General features: G+C 43.4%; 1 protein-coding gene across 7 annotated transcripts in view; it reads right to left on the bottom strand.

Moving 5' to 3' along the window:
• Window positions 1-24,404, bottom strand: part of PLEKHG4B (pleckstrin homology and RhoGEF domain containing G4B) — a 75,892-nt gene that overhangs the window by 29,116 nt on the left and 22,372 nt on the right. For all 7 annotated transcript variants that reach the window (XM_081131958.1, XM_081131962.1, XM_081131963.1 and 4 more), the window contains exons 2-5: window positions 19,795-19,992; window positions 6,751-7,909; window positions 2,577-2,768; window positions 1,897-2,020 (exon numbers count right to left, since the gene is read on the bottom strand). In XM_081131958.1, coding sequence (XP_080988084.1) covers window positions 1,897-2,020; window positions 2,577-2,768; window positions 6,751-7,909; window positions 19,795-19,992 — 1,673 coding nt within the window. The remainder of the gene's footprint in view (window positions 1-1,896; window positions 2,021-2,576; window positions 2,769-6,750; window positions 7,910-19,794; window positions 19,993-24,404) is intronic.

The raw sequence follows: 24,404 nt of genomic DNA, 5'->3' as shown, positions 1-24,404 counted from the left end.
AAGGATGCAGAAGGCCGTGTACTCTAAAAGTGCACAGCTCTCCACTGCAGCTCCCATTAGAGAAAGCTTCTTTAATAGAAAATGTCATTATCTGAAGGCTTTGACAGTGTTTACCTGAGTCTTACAAGGTATAAACTAATGTGAGAGTGAAACTATTCTTTTTTATTTTTATTTAAAAAAATATATTTTTAACCCTCACCTGAGAATATTTTTTCCATTGCTTTTTAGAGAGAGTGGAAGGGGGAGAGAGAGGGAGAAACATCAATGTGAGAGAGACACAGCGATTGGCTGCCTCCCAATTGTGCCCCGACCAGGCCGGGGATTGAGCCTGCAACTGCAGGATGTGCCCTTGGCTGGAATCGAACCCGGGACCCTTCAGTCTGTGGGTCGACACTCTAACCATTGAGCCAAACCGGCCAGGGCTGAAACTATTCTTTTCCAGTGTAGTTTCAATATATTGAAATCTTTGCTGAAGGACAAACTTGAAATCCCAGGCTCCCCCAAAGACAGGGAAACTAGTACCCTGCAGACAACTGGGAAACCTGCCTGTGAAAGGAGTGTTAGGGAGAACATTTTAATTCCTTTTCTGCCTGCATGTTCCCGCACTGACCCTACCTATACTGTTTCAGAAGAAATTAAAATAGAAAGCTGATACATTGCAAAGAACATGAGATCACATGTGATGATGCACCACGTGACATGTGCCCACATGAGCTCACATCATGTGATGTGATAATGTTCTCACATCACATGACCTTGTGCCATATAACGTGCCCACATGAGCTCACACGTATCACATGGCACATTCTCACATGAGATCACATCACATGATGTGTGCCATGTAACTTCCGTGATGTGATGTGACATGATGTGATGGAAGATGATGCTCTGGACTTCAGTCCAGGTACTTCAGGGAGATTACTTCTAACCCTCTGACACACCTCTGAGACAGCTGTCACCATCCGTTTTATGCTGAGGTACACCACGTGCCCACCCAAAAATTTCAATGCCAGGATTCGGAGACGGGCCATGTGACCTCATGACTGAGCTCATCCTCCTCCGGGGGGTGCTTACACCTGGCACCACAGGGGTACTCTGTGGATGGCAGCCGTGAGGACTATCCAAAGTGTGTTTGTATCTGACGAGATCGAGAGGCCCTAAATAATGCACTTCAATGACCCTGGACTCCAGCTTTCCTGTCTCTGTCCTTGGTCCACGGAGAGACCTGAAACCACAGCCCCAGAGAAGGTCCCCCGAACATGGCTGCTTTCTAGGCAGACCTGCTCCATACGGTTGTCCTTACGCAGGATCCAGGAGGCCTGGTCCTCTGAGAATCCTGTCAGGAGGATGTGTTTCTCTTGAGGAACTGCACACTTTCTTTCTGGCCCATGGCATTGCCTGGCTGAACATAAAGTTCAACTAGCATGAGTTGGTCTTTCCTGCTTCCTAGTACCAGGTTCTTCCCATTTGAATGATTTCTTCACCTGTTTCTTCTAAATATTATCTTTATATCAGTTCATGTCTTTATCCAAGGCCACTTCAAGTATGTTTTAGAAAAAGGTGGAATATAAAACATGTAAATAAAGAACGCTTAACAGTGAGTACTGAACAGTGCAGAGCAAAGCAGAGTTCAGGGGTTGAGTGTGTGGCAGAGCCTTGGTTCAGGGGGAGAGGCAGGGTGAGCAGAGGGGAATGATGGGTGGGGAAGGGGAGAGGTGGGAGATGGGGCTTGGCACAGAGAGGAGCCAGACAGCAGGAAGCTGAGGAGCAGGTGAGAGTGTGCTACCCATGTCACAAGGGTCCCGGAGGCGAGAGACAAAAACCCTCTCATGAGGACACATGCTCACACGGATTTATCCCCAGAGGGATCTGAAAGGTGGAAACCTGCTGTCCTACCTGGGAATGCCATGGAGGTATTTCAGCAGGCAGGTCAGCTCGGCACTGGACATGTGTTGGCTGGACCAGAGTGGGCCCCTCGTGCAGACCTGCACTACTGCTCTCCCTTGGCGGTCTCGGGTCCCTGCAGAAATAGAGGGCATTGTGAAAGGGGCAGCTCCAGTGGGGACACACATGGCTTCAAGCCTGAGAAATAGTGAGCTAGAGTCTGCAAACTGTTATTGGCTTAGATGTGAGATCTGCCAAGAGAGGAGAGCCTGGCACTTACCTGGGCAAGTGCAGGCCATGTGCACCTGGGAGAGTGATGGCCACTGTTACCATCTGAATGTTTGTGTTCCCCCAAATTCACATGTTCAATTCCTAATGCCTGATTGATGGTGTTAGGAAGTGGGGCCTTGGGAGGTGCTTAGGTGATGAGGGCGGAGCCCTTGTGAATGGGATCAGTGCTCTTATAAGAGATCCCATAAGGCTCCCTTGCCCCTTCCACCACATGAGGACACAGTGAAAAGGCGCCGACTATGAACCAGGAAGAGGTCCCGCACCAGAACCTGATGATGTTGGCACCTTGATCTTAGACTTTCAGCCTCCAGAACTGTAGAAATAAATTTCTGTTTTTATAAGCAACCCAGTCTGTGGCATTTGTTATAGCAGCCCAAACAGAGTAAGACAGCCATGCTCACCTGGCAGGGTGACGGCCCCAGACTGCAGCAGCTCTGGGTGGACATCCAGCACCTGCCTGGGCACCTGGCTGGGCACAGCTCCTGGGTTGGGTGGCTGCCCTTCTCCCTCAGCACACAGCAGCTCAGCAAGCACATCTGGAAACTTGCTGGGGTTGTGTCGTCGGAAGCTGCAGCCATCCGTGTTGACACCAGCTGGACAACAGAAAGAGATCTTGTCAAAGATAAAGTATTGCTCTGGTTTGAAGGCAGCTGCTCCGTTTGCTACAAAAGTGAGGATAAAATCATGAGTGAAAATAGTGCGTTTCCATGAGAACTTGTTCCATTTCTGGTGGAAATGTAGGTGTGCCACGCCTGCTGGGAAAGGTGTGTTCCTGGGAAGTGGGGCATAAACAAACATGTACTGTGAGAAAGTTCAGTCCCGCCAGGAGTGCTCACTACCTGAAGACCTCGGGGAGAAACGTTTTATACTGAATGCTGTCATCATTTATTCTGTAATGTGGGCTTCGCTTTCCTGTCCCTAAGCCCCATCCTTAATTTCTTCCAGGGCTAACATCGTCTAACTGCATGGCTTCCTCATTACAGCTGGACCTGAGAAGTCCACAGGATTGTTTTACACACACACACACACACACACACACATATATATATAAGCTTTATTGAGATATATTTTACATATCATAAAATTCACCCACTTCACATGTGTACAATTTAGAGGTTTTTAGCAACTTTACCAAATGGTGCAACCATCACTATAAATCAGTTTTAGAACATTTTTGTTCCTTGAAAAAGGATGCCCCCCCCCTCCCATTTACATTAAATCTCTCCCACCCCAGCCCCAGGCCACTGCCTGTCTACCTTCTGCCTGTAAATTTAACTATTTGGACCTTTCATGTAAATGGACCAAACACGATGTGGTCTCTTGCCTGGTCTCTCGCACTCAGCAGGATCATTTTTGAGGTTCACCCATGACGCTGCGTGTGCCAGAGCCTCATTCCTTCCTGTGGTGGGTCTCGTTCTGCTGTCTGATGTCCCACATTCTGTCTATCGCTCCACTGGCAGATGGACTCCAGCTGCACAGTATCCTTGAGGGTGAACTTTTTCATGTATGCTCACACATTTTCTAGGACACATCACTGGCCAAAGGTAAGATCAATTCTGCAGTGAACCCCAAGCTTTATCACATGGACGGGGGGGGGGGCAGACATCACATTCACGTGAGCCTTTTCTTATTAGACATCTTCCTAATGGAACAGGTCATTCGTGTAGGCTTCTCCCGAATTCAGCCTGTGCTGTGAGGCAGTGAGACGAGAGGTCTGAGGTCGGGCTATAACACTCAAATGGCCAGGAATCAAGGCAGTACCCACGTGCGGCTAACGAGAAACAGTTGTGCAGTTACCACTGGTTGAATAAACAATGAATGCTCTGAGTACGATATTCTTAAAATAAGTTCTGAAATGCTACACTTATAGTTTTGAAATTACATTAATTTTATGTTTAAAGAGGAGACAAAGCAAAGAGTCAGGAGCTGAAGCAAGCCAGAAGAGAGGAGGAGTATGCAGGAACAGAGGAGAAGCAAGCAGGAACAGAGGAGGAGGGAGCTGGAACAGAGGAGGAGCATGTGGGAACAGAGGAGGAAGCTGGAACAGAGGGGGAGGAAGCTGGAACAGAGGAAGAAGCTGGAACAGAGGAGGAGGGAGCTGGAACAGAGCAGGAGTATGTGGGAACAGAGGAGGAGGAAGCTGGAACAGAGGAGGAAGCTGCAACAGAGGACGAGCATGCGGGAACAGAGGAGGAGGAAGCTAGAACAGAGGAGGCGGAAGCTGGAACAGAGGAGGAAGCTGGAACAGAGGAGGAAGTTGGAACAGAGGACAAGCATGTGGGAACAGAGGAGGAGGAAGCTGGAACACAGGAGAAAGCTAGAACAGAGGACGAGCATGTGGGAACAGAGGAGGAGGAAGCTGGAAGAGAGGAGAAAGCTGGAACAGAAGAGGAGCATGCTGGAACAGGAGGGGCTAGCTGTGCCTATCGCTACAGAAGAGTGAATGTGATAAATGTCACTTGTTTAACTTAGGTGTCAGCAAGGGGTTCCAGTGAGGCATTTTCCTGTGTTCATGAACACATGGAGTCCGTGACCACACCACAGACTTGACTCCAGGAACAGTGGGGCATGGAGGGGAAAGCATATACCAATGATCCACTGGTCACTGGTTGGGTAATCAATGGTCTTGGCCCTCTGACCATACCTTTGGTATCACTGCCCACCTCCTCATGGCTAGAAGCAGCCTCCACTTATTCGCAGTGTCTTCCTTCCTTCCTGGATGTTAGACACCACACAGGTGGGTTCTGCTTTATCAGTGAGGAGGGCGAGGAGGTAGAGTAAGAAAGGAAGGGGCACTGTTCCCAGGCAGTAAACTCCTCCAACGTCAGGTGTCCCTGGCAGCCCTCAGTGTTACCGCACATGTAATCTTTGGGTACTGCGTAGACAAAGCCCACTGGGCCCAAGAGAAATGATTACCTGAGAATACAACATTTCTGATGAAGAGACCTTGGATCTTCCTAGATGTGCTACTCTACAACCAGGGAGTCGGCTGGCTCAGTTTCCACTTGGAAGTACTGGATTGTTTAAACCTGCCACCTTTATGACTGTCACATGTCATCTGGTTGTTGTCAAAGGTCTGCAACCCTGTGCTACAACACTGTCAGTGACAATGTGCCTGAATGTCCACGAAAGCATTTGCACAGCCAGCACTTCTCTGAGGGGAGTAAATTTGATTATGTTTTACATGGACACTTGGGGTGAAAACATAAGCTCTGTCTCCTAGCTGTGGATCTGCTGCAGTCATGAATTTTCATGGTGTCACCCAGTATGAGTGTGGGATTGTGTGTTTTCTGCCCAATAAGAATGGGAAAGGAAATGGACAATAAAGGACAGGTTAGGGCGTGGAAACAATGGTCAGAAAGTTATTGCTTCAATTTTAATTGAATTGCAGAGAGTCAATAGAATGTTTTCTGTGTCAACCCTAAGTAAATAATTGTATTATAATCACTCTGTAGTGTGTGTGCTATGCTTTCTGAATCCTGTCAGAATTTTCGGCAGGAGGGCACAGCCTATTTTGGGGGGGAGGCCCTTGCACAGGTGCAGCAGACAGGCACGCCCAGAGCTGCGAGGTCTTCAAGAGCCCTCAATGCAAACAAGATTGGAGCCCCCACTGGGGCAGGCGAGAGGCCAGGTGAGGAAACCAGATAGGAGCCCTTACACCTACTCCTGTATTTATTTTGTGGGGCTGCTAGTGCTAAACCTGCTTTCTGAGGCCTACAGCACGTTCACACTTTTTGCTTCTTTCCAAAGTCATTGTTTTTGTTCATCACAGGACATTATACAAAAAAAAAAAAAAAAAGGAAAATAGCTGAAATATTTGACTTAAGAAAAATGTTGCCGTTCTTTCCTTATCTTTCTTGATGCACAGCACACACTCGAGATAATTAGTTTCCCTCCAGAGCCTACAGAAAAGTCTCCAGGAATGGATGCTCAGAGACTTACTGAGGGCCTTCGAGTGTGTGTAACTAAGGAACACAAAGTCACTGGCCTGGTGTCACTTAAAAATGAACATTATACCGATTTACCCACATGAATAAGTATTAACACAATGTTGGGGTGTTTGCTGATGTTTCCACTCACAGAACCTGTGATTGTGACCTTATTTGAAAAAGGGTGTTTGCAGATGTGAATACATAAAGTTTTGGGTGGGCCCTAAATCCAATGACAAACGTCCTCATAAGAGAGAGGAGAGAGGTTTGAGGCATGGAAAGACAGAGAGGATAGCCAGGCATGCAGCCACAAGCCCAGGAATGCCTAGAGTCCCCAGCAGCTGGAGAGAAATCTGGACGGACCCTCACTGAGAGCCTGCGGCACTGTGAGGTCAGACTTCTGTCCTCCAGACTGTGAAAGGATGAATTTCTGTTGTCCTATGCCACCGCATCTGCAGTACTTTGTGTGGCAGCCACAGAAAAGAAACACACATGAACATTATTTTCAACAGTCAATATGGATATGGAGACAGGTTTCTACTAAACTAAGTGACCAGACCAAACGGGACAGGGTGGGACAGGAGAGGAGAAGTTGAGGGAGAAAGGGGACAATGGAGGAGGGGAGAAGGGGAGAAGGGACATTTACCTTCCTCTTTGGTGCAGCCAGAGGGGTGGCTGGAGCCCAAGTTTCTGGTCGTCACAGCTTGTCCTCCTAAGAGACCTCCAGATCCAGCACTGGCTGAATGGGGGGAGGCCGGCCGGACGTCACCCCGGAAGCTCCTGACAGATCTGTCCCAGGACTGAGACCTCCTGATAAGGGTCCTCCCAGTGGCTCCTGGACAGCTTTCTTGACTCCGGGTTCCCTGGGGGTCCCCTTGAGAGCCAGGGGTTTCACTCTGGGTCCGGCCGGCCGCTGCCTCGGCCCCCTTGCTCTGGGCGCCGCAGGCCTCCTCCGCGAGGGACTCCTCAGAGCTGGAGCCCAGCGGCATGGGGTTCTGAAGGGCCTCCATGTAGGACTTCCGGAACCAGCGTCTGGCCTCCACGCCGCCAGGGGCCCCAGGCAGCCGCCTTCTGGAGCTCGGGCTGCCTGTGTCCTCGGGAGAGGTGAGGGCCTGGGGGCCATCCTTCTTGTCCACGGGGTCCAGTCTCCCTCCGGGTTGTTCAGGGCCCTCAAGGGGCTCCCACGGGCTGACATCAGAGCTCCTGGGCAGCGTCCCGGCGCTTTCGCACTCAGCTCTTCTCAGGTAAGGAAGGTGGCTGGGCTGGTCACTGCCAATATGCCCACCGCAGGGAGGCAGGACTGGAGTGTCGCTGGAAGGGGTGCTCCCCCATGGATGGGGGCTGGCCATGGCTGGGGCTGGGGCCGGCGCCTCCGAGGAGGTGCTGGGCGGCTGCTCAGGCCCAGGATGGCTGGAGCAGCTGGGCAGGACTCTTCCGCTGGTAGGTACAAACACAGGGACGGTGACGTTGCTCCATGGGGTGCGGTAGACAGCAGAGCCTGAGGTCAGCAAGCAGTTTTTCAAGAGGACACTGTTGCGTTCCCTGTTCACCCGGTCCAGGAACTCTCCTGTGAAGACACAGCCGTACATGGCCTCAGGCACTGCAACTTCCTCTGAGCCTCGTCCCAGCCGAGAGAGGCATTTTAAGACCAGTCTGGCTGACTGCTTCCCCACTGATGTGACCTGCAGGTAGAAGTCCCCGGGCCTGAGCCTGACTCCGCGGAGGGATGCCAACTGCACCACCACCTTCCCATGGATGCACAGTGGCCAGCCTTCGTGGAAGAAGATGAGACCTGTGTACCTGGCCTGGGACAAGAAAGGGAGGGAGATTAGCGGCTGGTATGGAACCTGTTGGGACCCCAGATCTCCATCCAGCAGGGAGAGAGAGCAACGGCCCCCCTGCACCTCAGAACACCAAACAAATCATTAGGGCTGAAAATGGGGTTTCTTCTTAATTCAGTGAAGTCAGTCAAAATCACACTTTTATAGCTCCTTTGGGGAGGCTGGGGGGAGGTAGGCAACAGGACAGGCAGGGAGGAAGCCACCCCAGGCACAGTCTCAAGCATCAGAGCCCAAGAAGACTCTGTGGGAAGTGACTCCTAGGGGTCATCCCTACCTGGGCTTCCACACTCCCACCTCCCCAACGCTCGCCCTCTGTCTAGCCTCCAAGGGGTTCTGGGCACCCATGGGCACCCTGCCTCAGAGTATGGCCTCTAGAATAGCACGTGGGGGGCACAGTGAGAAAATGTGGAATCTGGGCAGGACACCAACATAGGCTACATCTCCCACGTAATGGAATGGGTGGTTTCTACTTATTGAGTCAGTGAAGTTTACAGCCAAGCCATAGGTTATGGGGAGAGTTCTTAAGCACTCTTTGAAAAGAACTTGCTCTAAAAATGTTTCAACTTCAGGATGGATCAGACACAGTCAAACATGGGCAGCGTCTTCATGGGGCATGAGAGTGTCCAGCACTTAGGGAACAAGGGGTGGGACTCTGGCATGTCAGAAGCTGCAGCTACATGCTCTAACATGAAGCTACATTCCACAGTACAAGCTTAGTTCCAAAATATTTTGCTTTGCAACTTACTCTTCCCCATCCTAGCACTGACATACTGCACACACATTATTACAATAACAGAGAAAGGAAAAAGGAGAAAAATCTCAACCCAATATATCTCAAGAGACTTTAAACTTTTCTTTGCTCTTATCCATATAGGAAATAGCTTTTCTAAACTGGAACAGTAACATAGATATAATTTGGCATTCTTGTCTGCAGTCACCTTAGCAAACATTTCTCTATGTCACTCTCTCAGTTACCATCTTGAAGGTCCCTCTATTTTTTTTTTTTTTTTTAATATATCTGTATTGATTTCAGAGAGAGGAAGGGGGGGGGGGGAGAGAGAGATTGAGATAAAAACCCAGCCCAGGCATGTGCCCTGACCGGGAATCGAACTGCGATCTCCTGGTTCATAGGTCAATGCTCAACCACTGAGCCATGCCGGCTGGGCTCAATCCTTTATTTGATGTTTGTTTTCTGTAAATATTCTATATGTATTTTTGCTCCAGCTGTTGTCTTATTTCTGCCTTATGAGTTTCCGTGGGCTTTTAAAAAATTTTAACAATTTTCTGCACTTACCATTAGCAAAAGTTTCTATAATGCATCTACTGCTAGACGTATTCCTCCTAGTTCATTTGCTTTGTAGTTTTAGTTATGTTCTTTTCTTCTCTATAGAAGTTTAAATTTTACACAAGTTTCATTTCTTGAGTTTTTTTTGGTGATGTCTATTGCCTTAAAACTCAGAACTTAGTATCTTACCAAAGGTTGCCTTTCACATTTATTTTATTTAGTTTTTCTAAGTGCTGAAGTTTAAAAAATATTTAATATTTCATATATCTGGATAACTTTGAAAATTGTACCTCAGATATACCAGTGTGTTCTTAAGAGTGAAGGTCTCGTTAGCTATGTTCTTGCTGACATATAAGCTCACTGAGCATGTGCACGTTACACAGAAAGGAGGAGTGACGGCCTGCGAGGAGGCCAACACAGCGCAGTCTCTGCTGCAGATGCACCTGCCAGGTGCCCTCACACCTGTGGCCACATTTAATTAAAAATTAAGATTTTCAGATTGACAAAGTAATACTGTACATTGCAGAAACTGGAGAATCCAGAAAAAAATAAAGAATAAAATAATCCCAATACCAAGCCCCAGGTCAGCATTGTGGACATTTATGTGTTTCACTTCATTACTTTTTCTGTGCATTTTTTTAAAAAAAGATTTTTTAGAGAGAGAGGGAGGAAGAGGAAAAGGGAGAGAGAGAAACACTGATGACAGTGAAACATCAATTGACTGTGTTCTGCACGCCCCCTACCAGGGATCGAGTCCGAAACCTGGGCATGTGCCCTGACTTGGAATCGAACCAGAAACTTTTTGGTGCATGGGAGGATGCCCAACCAATTGAGCCCCACAGGCTAGGACTTTCTGTGCATTTTCAGTGGTTGAGATGACATCACAAATACAGCTGTGCACCTCCTCCCCAATGAGCACATGCCCACTAGACCCAGTGGTCACCGTTAGCCCTTGTTCCTCTGCTGGATCCCACTGCCTATAGAAAATCATGTGCTGATTTCAGAAAATAACATGAATTAATAATTGAAAGCAATGCAGAAAAACGAACAAGAACTATCTTTCCTTTTCAAAGGGGAAAAATAGCTGGGGCAGGGTCTTTCCAGGGTCTTCCGTGGCCACCAAATAGGAGTCATATGGTTTAAACAGCAGAGGTTGGGGATCTAGGGCGTGGTAAGTTCCTCAGCTGTGCTGTCCAATCTGACATCACCTCATATGATTTTAAAAATCGCTGAGAATGTTCCTTACATCAGTGATCACATAATTCAAGAAGTGATTCCACAGCATACCTCCCCAAATGCTGTGCATGGGGCCTGGTGCCTAAGGAAATGCATGTTCCCAGGTTAGGCGATCCCTGACCTTCCCTGAACATTTCACCTCAATAAAGAAAGACATCTGCTGGCCCACAGGGACTCCACTGCAAGTCTGTCCCCAAAACACCACCAGGGGCCCATCCCCAGCGATGCAACTGCCCATTATAGAACAGTATCTGGGTCGCTGACATTTTCCCCTGAAGAGCTGATCTCATGTGGAATGCTCAAATTACCATTTAAAAAATAGTTACTTGTTCTTGGAATAACCACTGGGTGCTTTGCTCTGTGTTAGAAAACACAAGTGGGGGCAAGTTGGAGTCTTGTGGGGTCTTTTGCCCCACCTCCAGGGGGCCACATCTCTAACTATTAGATCTGTGACAAGACAAGTGCTGTTCTCAATATTGATTGACTTTTCTGCTGTAGAAGGAAACCAGTCCAGGTTAACTAAGTGGTACAACCTTAGAGCGGGGGGGGGGGGGGGGGGGGCAGTCAGAAGTACCATGGAGAAGCAGCTTCCTCTTGTTGTGACAAAATACACATAATATAAACCTACCATTTTAACCATTTTTAGGAGTACAACTCAGTGGCATCAAGCAAATTCACACTGTTGTGCAACTGTCACCACCATCCATCTCCAGAACTTTTCCATCTTCCCAAACTGGAACTCTACCCATTAAACCGTAACTCCCCATCCCCATCCCCCAGCCTGCAGGGACCACCATTCTACCTTCTGTCTCTATCATGGTTTTGATTCCCCTAGGGACCTCATATAAGTGCAATCACACAGTGTTTGTCTTTCTGTGACCAGCTTATTCATTTATGCTCAAGGTTCACCCATATTGTGGCATGTGTCAGAATCTCTTTCCTTTTTAATGCTGAATAATATTCCATGGTATACATGTACCACATTGTGTTTATCCATTCATGTCAAGAGACACTTGGGTTGTTTCTACTTTTTGGCTACTGTGAATAATACTGCTATGAACATGGGTGTACAAATATCTGCCACAGTCCCTGCTTTCAGTTCTTTTAGGTATACACCCACAAGAGGAATTTTTGGATGTGATAATTCTGTTTTCTTTTTAGAGGAACCTCCACACTGCTTTTCACAGCAGCTGCACCATCTTAAATTCCTACCAACAGTGCACGAGGATTCCAAACTCTCCACACCCTTGACAACACTTCTTGTTTGATTTGGTTTTGTGTATAATAGCCATCCTAATAGATGGGAAATGATATCTAATTGTGGTTTTGATTTGAATTTCTCTAATGATTAATGAAGTTGAACATCTTTTCATCTGCTCACTGGCCATTTGTAAATCTTCTTTAGAGAAATGTCTATTCAAGTCCTTTGCCCAATTCTGAATTGGGTTGCTTTTTACTTTTGTTGTTGTTTATGGAGTTCTTCATATATTCTGGATTTAATCCCTTATCAGATATGTAATTTGTAAATATTCTCTCCCATTCTAAGGTACTTTTTTTGCTCTGTTGAAATTTCAGCATAATCTTTTTTCTTTTGGTGTCATTTGTAGGGAATCATTATGAAATTCAGTGTCATGAAGATTTCCCCTTATGTTTTATTCTAAGTCTTATCATTTTAGCTCTTGCTTTTCTAGGTCTTTGATCCATTTTAAGTTAATCTTTGTAAATGGTGTTAGATTAAGGATCCAACCTCATACTTCTGCATGTGGATATGCAGTTTTGCCAGCATCGTTTGTAGAAAATACCCACTGAATGTTCTAGGCACTTGGCAAAAATCATTTGACCATGTATGTGTTGGTTTATTTTTGGGCTCTTTATTTTACTCCATTGGCCTATATCAGCGATTTTCAACCTGTGTGCCACAAGGTTTTTTAAAACATGCAATACCTGACTATTTAGTCAGGGGTACTGACCCCTTTTCCCTTAGATTGTCAAATAAAAAAACGACAACAGCCAACACAACAATAGACATCAGTGTGAATGAATCAAAATTATACATATTTTCAGATTGGCAAAAAATATATTTTTTGGTGTGCCGCAGAATTTTAATAATTAAGTTTATGTGTGCTATGGGATGAAAAAGGTTGAAAATTGCTGGTCTATATGTTTTTATGGCAGTACCACTCTCTTTTGATTACTGTAGTTTTATAATGAGTTGTTTTGTAATCAGGAAGTGTGAGTCTTCCAAATTTTGTTCAAGATTATTTTGACTACTTGAGTTCCCTTGAAATTCCATATGAGTTTTAGGATAGTTTTCTATTTCTTCCAAAAATACTGTTTGTAACTCTAACTCACCTAGATTTAATGGGTCTTGGGAGGCAAAAAGTCTGTGTTGGCCTTTTCCTGATGATCTGCTTGGTGACAGCTCATCACATGCTTGAAACTGGACCTCTCACTAATGATTTTAGTGCAAACAGTGCCATTCTAAGTTCCCTCCAGCTCTGAGTGATCAGGACTGGTAGTTGGTTTGCGAAAGCAGATTATCACTAAAAAGAATGGTCATACATACTCAAAACATTTTATTTTTGCTTTAAATATATAATACACATTCACATGCCACCATCCTGATGGGAGCTAGGGACATCTGTTCCCATCTAGTGCTCTCCCTCAGCCTCACAGCTCTTGCTGCTCCTTTAGAGTTAATCTCATGTTATTAGATAATAACATTAAGCTCCCCTGATTAAATGTCTGTATGGTTTCTGTCTCTTTATGGAACTAATGTGTACAGGAGGCCCAACTTTTCTCTGTTGATCTGGAGGGCTCTAACAGGTGGACAGTGAGGACAGGGTTCCATGGACACACAGAGGGCTTGTCTCTCTGTGCTCAGTCAGACCCCAGACTGCTTTGTCTTACAGTACCTTTGAAGCGGAGCAAGAGTTTTATAAAATTAGGGAAGGAATAGAATGTAGAATTCTTCTGGATCCCCCGCCCTTCAAAAACGTCCCTGTCTTTTCAGTTGTCTTGCTCATACCTAATATGACATCACTTTTTTTACTTTGTTTTCTCAGAAAAAACTATCTTTATTTTTGTACTCATATTTAATTGGTTTTAGGTTTCAATTAAATTGGGCTTAATTAGCTCTTCTTCTCCTAGCTTCTCAAGATAGAAATTTAGATAATATTAGAATCCCCCACAACCTATATATTATACTTTAAACATTGCTTAACTGTATATAAAAATTTCTACATGTTGTGTTTCATTATGATTCAATTCCAGTAATTTTCCTTGTGATTTCTTCAATCTGTGGGTTATTTAGAAATATGTTACTTAATTTCCAAATATGTTAGGAGTTTCTATTTCTATTTTTTTTGTTATTTAATTCTGATTTAATACCATTTTGGTTAGAAAAAAATATTCTGTGTAATTTCTGTCCTTTGAAATGAAACTTTGTATTTTAATGACCTACAGTATGTGCTCTGTCTTGAAAAGTGTCATGCAAATGTGAAAGCAATGTGTATTCTGCATTTGTTGGATGTGATGCTTTGTAATGTCAAATAAGTCACTTTGTTTATAGTGTTGGTCAGCTCTTTTATATTCCTATTGATTTTTTTGACTAATCTATCAATTGCTAAGAGAGGAGTGTGAAACTCTCCATTTAGTGTGGTCATTTGTTTGGCTTTATGTGTTTTGAAGCTCTATTGTTAGGTACTATGTTGACAAACTGGGCCTTTAATCATTATGAAATGTCCTGGTCCTTGTCCCTTTCTGTCTCTGATGTTACTCATGATCTGAAGTCTAACTTGTGTTATATTTTATTCCATTCTTTTACTTTCATCCTTTGTATGTATTTATATTTAAAGAGCATTTCTTATAACCAGCATTTAGTTGATCTTGCCTTTTTTCCAATCTGGCAATCTCTGCCTTTTACTTGGAATGTTTAGTTCATTTAACTACATTTAATATAATTATTAATATGGTTGGATTAAATCTATCACCTTGGCATGTAATTTCTATTGTCCTGTTTTTTGTTCCTTTGTTCTTTCTTTTATCCTCTCTTCTGTTTTGGGGATTCCATTTATCTCCCCTGTTGAATTTTTAGTTATATTCTGTATTATTTTTAGTGGTTGCTCTCAAGGTTACAATATGCATCTGTAATTTATCACAGTCTATCTTCAATATGTTATTACTTAAAAACAATGTAAAAAAACCTTACATTAGTATAACTCAATTTACTCCTTCCCACACTTTGTGCTTTTGCTGTCACATATTTTATTTCTACATTATAGATCCCACAATATATTGCTCTAAGCAGTCAATAATTTTTAAGAGCAATTCACACTTACTCATATATTTGCCTTGCTTGTGCTCTTCATTTCTTACTGTACATCTGAGCTTCTACCTGGTACCATTTCCCTTCAGCCTGAAGACCCCCTTCAACATTTCTTGCACTGCACCTCTGCTAGTGCTTTTTTATTTACCTGAAAATGTCATTATTTTATCTTCATGTTTGAAAGATACTTTCACTGGATATAAAATTTTAGGTTGACTTTTTCTCCTTTCAACATTTAAAGATATTTTCCCATTGTCTATTGAGATCCAATGCTTCTGATGAAAAGTCACTCATCGTTCTTGTTGCTGCTCCCTGTATGTGATATGCCTTTTTTCTCTGTCAGCTTTTAAGATTTTCTCTTTATCACTGGTTTTCAGAAGTTTAATTACAGTAACTAAATGTTTTTTGTTTTTTGGGGGGGTTTTGTTTTTGCATTTATCCTGTTCTGCATTTGATGATCTTCCCAGATCTATAGGTTGCTGTTTTTTAACAAATTGAAAATATTTCCAACAATATTTCTTTAAATAATTTTTCTGCTCTATTTTCTCACTTCTCCCCTTCTGGGAATCCAATTACACAAAGTTTGACTACTAGATGCTCCTACAGGTTATCGAGACTTTGTTCATCCCCCCCCCCCCCCCCCCACTTCTCTCTCTGTGCTCCCATCTGCTTGATTTCTTTTGGAAGGTCTTCAAATAAATGTAACTTTTCCTTGGTTGTGCCTAATCTACATTAATCCCATGCAGTAATTTTTTTTAAATGGTAGATACTGTATATTTTAGTTCTAAGATTTCCATTTTGTTTCTTTTTTATAGTTTCCAAATATTTCCTGAAATTCTCCATCTCTTCATCCAATTCATCCATGTTTACTTGTAAATTATTTATTATGTTTATCATAGTTTTTAAAAAGTCTTTTCCTGATACTTCCAAACCTGTTTCTATTGACAAATTTCCCTTTTGTTTATGGGTTGATAATCTGGTGCCTTTACACATCTTGTAATTTTTAAATTTTATGCCAGAGGTTTTTGTCTAAAGTAGATGGTTTTTTTAAAAGAGGAAATGCTCTTTCCTCTGTTAGGCAGCTAGGATGAGGGGTTTATCAGTTTAATGCATTTAGAAACAGAGCTAGATTGGGGTGGGGTGTGGCTTTAAACTCTAGCAGAGCCTTGGAATTCAAGCTCTAGGAGTCTAATGAGATACCTCTTCACTTTCCAGCTCAGCCCGACTCCCTTGGCCACCAGGGATAGCTTATAAAATTTGAATTGGGTGGAGTGTGGTTCAGCTTTGGCTGACTTCAGTTTACCTCTGGTTTCAAATGTGTTGATGGTGAGTTCACAAGTCTCCGTCCAGGGGAGCCTGGTACCAACTACCACTGGACTTCAAAACTGAGAGCTGCTGAAACTATGATTCTAAAATTCTGCCCAGCTGGCATGGCTCAGTGCTTGAGAGTAGACCCATAAACCAGGAGATCAAGGTTCGATTCCCAGGCAGGGCACAGGCCCAGGTTGCAGGCTCGATTCCCAGTACGGGGCATGCAGGAGGCAGCTGATCAATGACTCTCTCTCATCATTGATGTTTCTCTCTCTCTTCTTTCCTCTCTCTGAAATCAATACTTAAAAATATATATTTGAAAAAAAGTATATTTAAAAAAATTTTTTAGGACTGTGCGACCATGAGAGTTGGAGATGATGACACTTTGAAACTGTGTGACTATAAGATCTTCCTTTGCTTTCTCTCTCCATATCTCAGTCTCCACTTACGCAGCAGAATTCCCTGGAAGAGAATTGTTTAGGATTAGTAAAGAGGCTCTCTTAGATTCTTATCTGAAGCATAAGCCCCGAGGTTTCTTAAGTTCAATTGCTTTTTATCTGAGCATAGATAGTCCTTTTCTGGCAGCTTGTTCCTCCATGCATGCTCCTAGCAAACTCAGTGACTGGACCCACGTATGAAAGTATTTCTGTTCTTTCCTCATTTAGGAAAGCATTTCCTCTCCATAGTTGAGTTCTTTTGGATCTTTGTGTATCCATAGCTCTTGGATGGCTTTAAAGGGAAGTTTTGGTTCATCTTGGGATTTCTTGTTTTGACAGGAATAAAGGCCTTTCATATACTTCTATATCCTAACTAGAAATAGGACTCACGGATTCATCAGCAAGAAACATTTTTCCAATTTCCTTTGTGTTTCTCTGTTTGACCCTTTATCTATTTATAGGAGTACATTTACAATTTGCCAAATGTAAGGGTGGTTTGTTGTTGTTATTGATTTTTAGTTTTATTGTCTTACAGTCTTTAGATATCAATTCTTTGGTATTTGTTGACACTTTATCGCTAGTGGTCAATTCTGGTCAATTTTGGTACCTTTAAGGCTGATGTAAGTTCTCCAATAGTCCCTATTTGTATATATTCTGGAGATGAGTGTATATTCTCTTATTGTAAAATTTGACCAGGATTTTATCAAAATTTTGATTAAAGTTGGGAAATGTTCCCAACTTTAATACACTTGGGAAGGATGTGTATTCTAAAATTATTGGGTTCAGTACTCTACACATGCCCATTAATGGAAGAGAGACATGTGTTTAAATGTATATCTTTTTTTTTTTTTTTTTAATATATCTATATTGATTTCAGAGAGAGGAAGGGAGAGAGAGAAAGAGAGGTAGAAACATCAATGATGAGAGTCACTGATCAGCTGCCCTTGCACACCCCCACTGGGATCGAGCCTGAAACCTGGGCATGTGCCCTGACTGGGAATTAACCCGCGAACTCCTGAATCATAGGTCGATGCTCAACTGCTGAGCCATGCTAGCCAGGCCAAATGTATAACTTAATATATGGTTTGCTTATCCTGTTTGCTTTAGAGAGAGGTGAAATATCCCATTATGATTATGAATTACTCTTTGTAGTTCCCTCAGTTTATGCTTCAAACATTTTCATGCTATGTTGTTAAGGGTTTACAGATTTTATGTATTCCTGGTTGTGACTACTACTGTTATTGAATGAACCTCTTTAGCCCTAACAATGCATTTTGCCTCTTATTATATTTAGTTTGTTATGAATATTGTTATACTAGTTATCCTTTGGTTAGAATTTTGCTGGTCTACCATTTTTAATAACTTTACTTTCAACCTGTTATGTAAGTTGTGCTTTTTATTTCCCATGTCTTTGTTTTCTTTACTCCCTCCTTTTTTGACTTCTATTTGATTTCATTTTCTTTAGTCTAACACCCTCTTCCTGCTTTCCCTTCTTAGTACAAACATTCTACTTTTATATTCTTCTGATTTCTTTTATTTAAACTTCTCCATATGTTTTCTGATCCAAACTGTGATGAAACAAAATTAAAAGTAAGTCAATGAGTGATTTTAAGCATTTCTTCTATCTAGAAAAGAATGACAGAATGGTGGTCATTGAAATATTAGTTTAATACAACAACTTTTTTAAAGTTAGTATGATTAACAATCATTTCCAAGCCACATACTTTGACAATAGTGGGTAAATGAATAAAAACTGCATTAAATTTACATTAACTAAAATATATTTATATTCATAGTTGTTAGGATAAGTTCATTTAAGTAAAAAGCAATAGCAATAGAAATATCCAAATAGTAAGGTTGTCTCTAAATTTCATTTTGTGCTTATTAAACCCTTGTAAATATGCATCCATATTAAAAGGTGATATTATTCATGTTTTTTTCAGAAAATAGGCAATTTTGTAAATGAGAAGAGATAACATGGTTAAAATGGAAGGAAAAAGAAACTTAGAAGAAAAAAGGCAAAACATTAGGTAAGAATAGCTTTTCAAGACATGCCTTTGAAAGGGGACAGGTATTTTCAGATCTGACTTAAAGCAGATTGATTCTCTGTGCTGCTGTTTACTTCTCCTGAGAGGCACCTTTCTCTACTTCTGCCCTATGTCAATGTGCAAAGGGCACATAATCACAAAGGAAAATCATGTGGATAGACTACTTCAAACAAAGAATCAAATCCAGGATATCCTCGGTTATTTCTCTACTATGGTCATTCTAGCTAAAAGATAGTCAAAGAGTTTAATAAATCAAAATAGCTCAATGGTAGTTAAAAAAGAGGTCCTAACTCAATATCAATGGAGTAATAAAAGGTGCTGATGTATACAGATATTTCATTTTAAGATTCAGCCATAATCTTTTCAGCAGCTCACTGCAATATACTCACAACTTGGCTGTCCTTAGTTTTAGCAGTGCCTCAAAAGTAACCTACAGTAAAAATATCCTAAGAAATAAACTAAACATATGAGAAATTCACTAAGCAGAGTTTATTTGTATGTATTGGAACTGCTCCAATAAGTTGGCTGAGATGATTACTTAGGAGTGTGACTTACTTCCTTCGTTGAAAGACTGTAGTCAAAGTTCATTGTGGGGAACCAGAGTGGATGTCTGCAGACAAAGTGGGCTCTACACTCCCTGGCAGGCCCAAGAAGCCTGGTTTCTGGGACACATCGTCTTATTTCATCCATCATTTGGGACGAGGGAAAGGAGGAGCCAAAAACTAGAAAGGAGGAGATGAGCCAGTGCCTGATGGACCAATCAAATAGAGGGGAATGGGAAGATTTCTCCATTTATGGGTTTAAACTCTATAAAAACATGGCTGAGATTATCACATGGTTTTGTTTTTTCATTATCTTACAGCTTTCTTTCAGAAAGAAAACAATAAATACTCACTTGAATTATGCTGGTTTTAATTACTGATTTAATTTCAAATGCTCTCCCTTGCCTCCATCAATGGCATATTTCCCTGCTTCTAAAATTCCACTTCCTCAGCTTAAATATTTTCCAGGTACCAAGTATCTTTGCCTGACTCTGACTCAGGTGAAGCACAGTTAAGGTGTTCCCTGCAGGGGAGGTCTTCGCGCAGATTCCTTCTGCAGGGAAGTCCTCACATGAGCTCTGGCACCTGAAGGCAGGTCCTCACACAGGCTCTGTCCCGAGGGCAGGGTCTCGCACAGGCTGTCCTCTGAGGACAGGTACTCACACAGGCCTCCTGCTGCAGGTGCTGTAGGGCCCTTGTGGCGGGGATGAGGAAGTCAGTGAGGCAGCGCAGCCCGTCGCCTCCATGGAGCCTCTCAGCCACGCTGAACACCTGCCAGAGCACGGTAGCTGCCGTGGCCTCAAAGGGCGGGTAGAGGTCAGAGAGCGTGTTCTGGATGTAGGTGTCGAGGGATTCCAGGTCCTGAAACAGAAGAGAGGATCCGGAAATCTAAGATTTCCAATAAAGACATGTACGTGGACACTTTCACAGGCTGGCACTTAAGGGTCCCTGCATTATATTTGTGAAGTAGGGAGGGTATAAGTGAATCCTCAGCACAGAGGGGAGTTCCTGTTGGGGACCAACTGCTTTTCCTTCGCGTTGTCACATGGCAGCAGCGCACTGAGGAAGTGCCCACAGCTGCATTAGATAGACTTGAGACCTCTGCCTACTAGGGTGACCCTAAATAACATTTTGTCAGTGAGGGTTGTCACCTGAGGCACAATCAAGTATAGATTGGGATAAGTTCTATCCCATCAAATTCTGAAATATGCACCTTAAATGCTACATTTTAGGATCTTCTATGGAGCATGTGAAATTTCTCAGGGGGTTCTCTCCTTCCCTGGCTTCCCCCTCCCTGGCTCTCCTGGGTCTGCACATGGAATGGGGGGGGGGGTTGTGGAGAGAACAGAGTTGAGTAAGTTCATCCATAGCAAATACATTTTAATTGTATAACTGATGTTTTAAAATTTAAGTAGAAACCATTAGGGCATCTTTCATCAAAATCACAGATTTGTGCCCTTTCAATCATTCTGAAAACAGCATCACTGGTACCTGATTCCCCTTTACATTTTTGGTGCAACATGCTTTTATGTAAAGATGGAATGCTTTTAGTTTGAAAAAAAAGTTTAATGCTATTTTTAGATGTACCATTTCCTGAGGAAATACCACAAGGTTCATTTGTTTGGAAAAGAAATGCAAGGCTACAAATAACAGTTAAAAGCCAAAGATGTTAAAATTGCTGAGGGATTTTTAAAGGAACAACGGTTACATCTGAGACTCTTCTGACCAACTAATCATACAGATAATTTCCTAAAGAAATTGAAAATAAAACAGCGAATCCTCTGGCCTGAAGTAGGTGGACTCAGAAGGAGGCTGTCTGTCCTATCCAAGGAACCAGGCTAAACAGAGACCGGGGAGGTATGTGCTACAGTGTCAGTTCAGCTTCTAGAAAGCACGTGACACTAGGCACACCTGAGCCAGCTCAGCTCCTGCCTCTGTGTTACCATGGTGAGACGGTGGGTCACATGCCCTCCGGAGCACCCATGCCCTACACAAGTCTTGCCATGTCTGTCTGCTCCACTTCCTCCACATGCCTGGCTCTCCCGTCAACAGGAATTATCTAAATAACTTTGTCCAGAAATGCCAACGTGGTCTGATTTCCAAAAACTCAAATCATCCCCAAGTCAGAAGCAAACATCCAGTCTATGAGAACAAATGGAGCAGGTTCCAAGCCAGTGGTAGGAGTCAGCCTCCAGGAGCTGTGCAGCTCCTTATAGATATTTGAAGCAAATGCTGTGATATAAGAGGCTGTTAGGAAGTGGAATGCGATCCTAGGGGACATGTCTTTAATGGCCTATGTTGGAGGAACTGAAATGCAAACTTTGCAGCCTCCCAGAGAGAGATGCCCTTCTGCTGCTCAAATGCGCAAATCCAGGCCCATTTCTCCTCAGGACCCACTGGGTGGGCCCTGACCTCTCATGTCCAGCTGTGGTCAGCAGCCTCCTGATGGGTGGGTCTCTTAGCCTCCACCTCACCAGTTCATCTTCTTAAAACTGTCCAACATTGAAGGAGAGAAATCAATGTTTACTGAGATCCTAGAGACAGCCCTGGTCACTCACAGGGCAGCCCAGCCTCCCTGGCTCCTCCTCTGCCCTTTGATTCCCATTGTGACTAGGTTAGGCCCCCACACTTGGCCTGGGCGTGCCTCTCCACTGGTGCCAACTCCCTTTGCAGCCATTCTCACTCAGAGCCTGGTTCTGGCAAGAGCTGCCCAAGGGAAGTTGTCTGCTGGCCAAGGGGCCATTTCCCAGGTCAAGCATGTTGAGGAAGCCTTGGATAAGCTAAAGTGAAACAACTTCTCCAGCCTCCTTTTTAAAAATTAAAAAAATTTCAATTACAGTTGATGTAAAATAGTATATTAGTCTTAGGTGTATAATAGTGGTTCTCTGCATCTATGAGTTTGTTTCTATTTATATTAGCTATGAAATGATCACCCAATAAGCTTAGCACCCATCTGACAGCATACATAGTTATTACAATATTATTGACTATATTCCCTATGCTGTATACTTTACATTCCCATGACTTTTATAACTGGTAATTTGTGCTTCTTAATCCTTTGATTTTTTTCACCCATCCCCTCAACCCCCCTCCCATCTGGCAACCATGAAAATGTTATCTGCATCTATGAGTTTGTTTCTATTTTATTTGTTGTTTATTTTGCTTTTTAGATTCCACATATAAGTGAGGTCATATGGTATTTTTCTGACTTATTTCACTTAGCTTAATACCCTCTAGGTCCATCTATGCTGCCTCAAATGGCAAAATTTCAGTCTTTTTTTATGGTCAAGTAATATTCCATCGTGTATATGTACTACATCATCTTTATCCAATTGTCCATTAATTAGGTTGTTTCCATATCTTGACTATTGTAAATATGCTGCAATGAACATAGGGGTACATACATCTTTTCAAATTAGTGTTTTGGGTTTCTTCAGGTAAATACGCAGAAGTGAAATTGAGGGGTCCTGTTCTATTTTTAGTTTTTTTTTAGGAACCTCCATACTGTTTTCCATAGTGGCTGCACCAATTTACAATCCCACCAACAGTGCTTGAGGGTTCCCTTTCCTCTACGTCCTCAGCAACACTTGTTAGTTGTTGATTTCTTGATGGCCACTGTGGCAGGTGTGAGGAGATATCTCACTGTGGTCTTCTCCAGACTCATATTCTAATATGCCCTAACTGACATAAGAGGGCCAAGCCCAAATTTTCTTGAATATATTCAAGGCAGCTTAAGAAAACAGGAAAATATACAGTGTACTTTAGAAAAGTTTCCACAATAAATGCTTAAAAACAAGAACAATGTCTTGGTATCTTAAAGGGTCAAATTCAGTCATTTAGAACATTTACTCTGGCATTTTCTTCCCTCACATTTGCTGGGCTGATTGTGTGTGGACGAGGGACAGTGTGTATGTGTATGTGTGTGTGGGGGGGTGTTTGAAGGCTGGTGTGTGTGTGAACCTCTGTGTATGTGTGTTTGAGGCAGGTGTGTGTGTGAGGGCCTAGTTGTATGGGAGGGCCAAGTGTGTGTTCGAGGGCTGGGTGTGTTGAGGGCCAGCATTTGTGGGCAAGGATTTCTGAAGGTGTGTGTGCGTGGGAAGAGAAGTGGAGAGCCGAGAGAAGTACATGTTGGTAAATTCTTAAAATAGTTTCTAGGCCTTTGGATGCAGGAGAAGAGAAAGAGGCAGACACAAGGTTGGGGTGAGCGTCGGGTGAGCACTGCTAACAACTGCAGTCTGGCCTCTCTGCACGATACAAGTCACACATTCGCCAAAACCTCACTTTCCATCAAAACATCCAAAAATAAGAAGAGAGGAGACAGACAAATGTTGATGACTATGTTGACAGTAAAGCACTAATTTCTTTTCCTTATATAACTCAGGATTCCCGTTTCAACCAAACCCACACACATGGAGATAGGCTGACTCCAAAACGCAGAGCCTTCGCCTGTTTACTGGATCATAAATCTTACCAAGGCTTAGAATGGGATTATGTGCTACGCGTGTGTTAGCGGAATGGCAGGTACAGTACTTGCATAAAAGCACTTAATCACCATTTTGCTGACCTGTGAATTCAGTGTGTTGTTACTTGGCCAACTGCAGGGCTGCCTTTGAATTTTAACAACAAAACTTATGTCTGCAAAGACATTTTAAAGCTTCATTCTTCGACAAAGGATTTATTTTCCCTATTAACTTTAGGTAAAATTTTATTGAAATGGGGATGATTTTTAAAGTCAAGATCTTTGTTTCTCATCATATCTCTGCTCCCCAGGGACTAAGCATGGTCCTTGTGGCACCGGGCTCTCAGGAGACAACCATCTGGGTGTGACCCTCCAGGCCTCACATGTGCTAAAGGAGAAGACAGAGGCTGGGGTCAGATGGCCCACTGGTGCCCACCCATAGGGGGCCAGTCTCTGGAACTTGGGAAAGTCGCTTCTTCCTATAGGAAAGGCACGGGTAGAGGGAAGGGGCAGATAACACGCTAACCAGCAAAGCAAAGGGAATTTCTTTTCATTTTTGAGGATTGTGCTGACCTAAAGGAGGCCAACTGAATGGGACAGGGGAATAGCAGGGGGGCCTGTCCAGGGCCTGGCAGGCTAGAGGGATGTGGCTGAGGCTGTCCCAGTAAGGAATGCCCATCAATACTCACATTTTAATTCAAGTACAACATTTTTAAGGGCAAGTAAAGGTGCAAGACTAGGATGAAGCCCAGGGCCTTGGGAGTGGCTGTCAGCAGGGTGGGCATAGATATAAGGACCCCTTTACCTGCTGAGA

Source organism: Miniopterus schreibersii (genome assembly GCF_964146895.1).
Source record: "Miniopterus schreibersii genome assembly, chromosome: 3".
NCBI classification, from domain to species: Eukaryota; Metazoa; Chordata; class Mammalia; order Chiroptera; family Miniopteridae; genus Miniopterus; species Miniopterus schreibersii.
Note: the sequence above shows the minus strand (reverse complement) of the source record. Positions and strands in the feature narration are given on the sequence as shown.